The 2,125-nt window shown below is 39.1% G+C and overlaps 1 protein-coding gene across 1 annotated transcript in view; it reads right to left on the bottom strand.

The window, feature by feature from the left end:
• Positions 1–815: 815 nt before the first annotated feature.
• The window catches only part of CD7 (CD7 molecule), a 13,295-nt gene continuing 11,985 nt past the window's right edge, over positions 816–2,125 (bottom strand). The window contains exons 4-5 of the mRNA XM_006028758.3: positions 1,679–1,803; positions 816–1,200 (exon numbers count right to left, since the gene is read on the bottom strand). Coding sequence (XP_006028820.1) covers positions 1,093–1,200; positions 1,679–1,803 — 233 coding nt within the window. The 3' untranslated portion in view covers positions 816–1,092. The remainder of the gene's footprint in view (positions 1,201–1,678; positions 1,804–2,125) is intronic.

The following is a 2,125-nucleotide window of genomic DNA, read 5'->3' as shown; positions in this document are numbered from 1 at the left end:
ATTCCTGTTTTTCTAACAGTCACTGTAGCAATGCCCATGTTAGCAGCAAAGCCATGGACAGAGGTTCTCTCAAAGGTAGCCACAAGATAATTTATTTACACCAGAAACAGCAAGTTACCATATATACCAACACTTAATTCATCATAATGCCTTTGGCTTAGGGACCGGCCATATCTCCTGTATCGGCTATGAAGTACTATGCACTAGATATTTACACTGAAATACATGTCTACTGCTGAAACATGTTGAGTGTCCTGCATTTTAATTTCATTATGTGAATGGGGGTGGGTGTTCAGCATCGTGAATGGCAATACAGAACATGTGAAACAGCTTTCTTTTGCAAGTATTTTATTGAAAATATACAACATGAAACAAACCCAACAATGTAAAAAGGTCCATCTGTTGCAGTAAGAGCCAATTCTCAAAGCTTTTGTATTATTTTGATCTGGCAGGTATAACAACAGAGAAAAGTGCAGCAGTGATAATGTAACACTGCTGGTAGCCTACACCCTGTGCAAGTCGTCAGATGTGTACTAAGTAACCAGTAGCAAACAACATTGACTGCCTGGAACATGCAGAACTATATTTGACTCCAGTAGTTTCTTCCTCAGTTCCTGCTGCAGAAGAAAACTTTCTAGGATTGTTTCTTATCAAGCATATAAATGCTGCACTGCTACAATTATCCAAAAGTTTTCTTTCTGTTAGTTTCCTCATCAGTTCACTTGAAGCTGAAAAAATCAAATGCATAGCGGCAAACATGAGGATACTTTCTAGAAATCCCTGAAGAGTAGGAATTGCCTATTAGAAGTGGTTGCTAGTACAAGACTTGAATGTACTTTGTAGGGCTGTGCAAAATTTCACCGGCCGTTTCATTTCAAGCAATCTCGAGGTTGAAACAGCAAAATCGGAAGTTAATAAAATAACAGGAATAACATAGGAAGTTAATAAAATAACATAGGAAAAAACAGGGTTTTTTTAAGAATAAAGGTCAGTTCCAGTGCAGCATGACTTGCAGTGCTGAAAAGCAAGAAGCCCTTAATGAGACATGGAATAGGAGCTGTTGATGTGTGCATACTTCCAGCTGTCAGGAACCTACTTGCAATTATCATAAGGGTTGTCTATGGCTGTCACCCGGTGTCTATGGCTGGAGGACATCTCTTCATAAACTGCATTTGGTTCATTTTGGAAGTATTTCTTGATCTACAAAACAAAGTAGGCAGTCATTCAGGATTTTTTTAATATTCATTAGGGAATCAAGAGTCCTTAGGGAACTTTTGACTTTAACTTATTGCTTGTGCAGTGCATCCAAGACGTTCTGTGACACTAATTCCGTACACTGTCTGACATCAATGGGTGCAGGGAATTTCCTGTTAAGGAGTTGTTTAAAGAGCCTCAGACAAACTTTTGACCATATTTTTTTGGCACAAAAATGTGGGGGGCAGTCCCTGCCCCAAAGAGTTTACAGTCTAACAACAGACATGACATTAGAGAGGAAGTCAACAAAAAGAGTGATGGGAAATGAGCTTAGGAGGATAAGGGAATACTGCTTAAATTTATCATGTTTTTATGACTTCATATTCCTTTAAAGTCCGTATAAAGTATTTGGCTTTGCTAGCAGGGATTATTCTTATTTGCCAAATCTAAAGTATATCAAGAATTTGAGTAGAGGCATACTTACATTGACACGTGGCAAGATACAGCCAGCTAGGGAAGTCAAGGTCAACACCAAGGAGACGACAAGCACATAGGGCACCCAGGAAGCCAGCCCACAATGAGCACTCTTCATTTGTGTGTGCGATACATCTAAGGAGTCAATATGATAATTTAATTGTGAGAAACATTTTGCATAGCTCTTCTGATCCAGAAAACTAAAAGTTCAACAGTATTTAATCTGAGCAGAGTTACCATTGCCATTCCCTTGGCTCTGCTGCAATCATACCTAGCTGGTTACTAGTGAAGCTACCTGGGTGATTTTCTCTCCTAAAGGGAAAAAGATTTAGGCATCATTCCTATGATGATGATTGCCCACGTACAACTATGATCAGGGATCAGCGCTCTGTATGAAGCAATAATTTTACTATAATGGAGAACAAATGTTTAGCTGAAGAGACAGAACTCCTGCTGA

The sequence above is a fragment of the Alligator sinensis genome, unplaced genomic scaffold (assembly GCF_000455745.1).
Source record: "Alligator sinensis unplaced genomic scaffold, ASM45574v1 scaffold694_1, whole genome shotgun sequence".
NCBI lineage: Eukaryota > Metazoa > Chordata > Crocodylia > Alligatoridae > Alligator > Alligator sinensis.
This window is presented reverse-complemented; position numbering and strand designations above follow the sequence as displayed.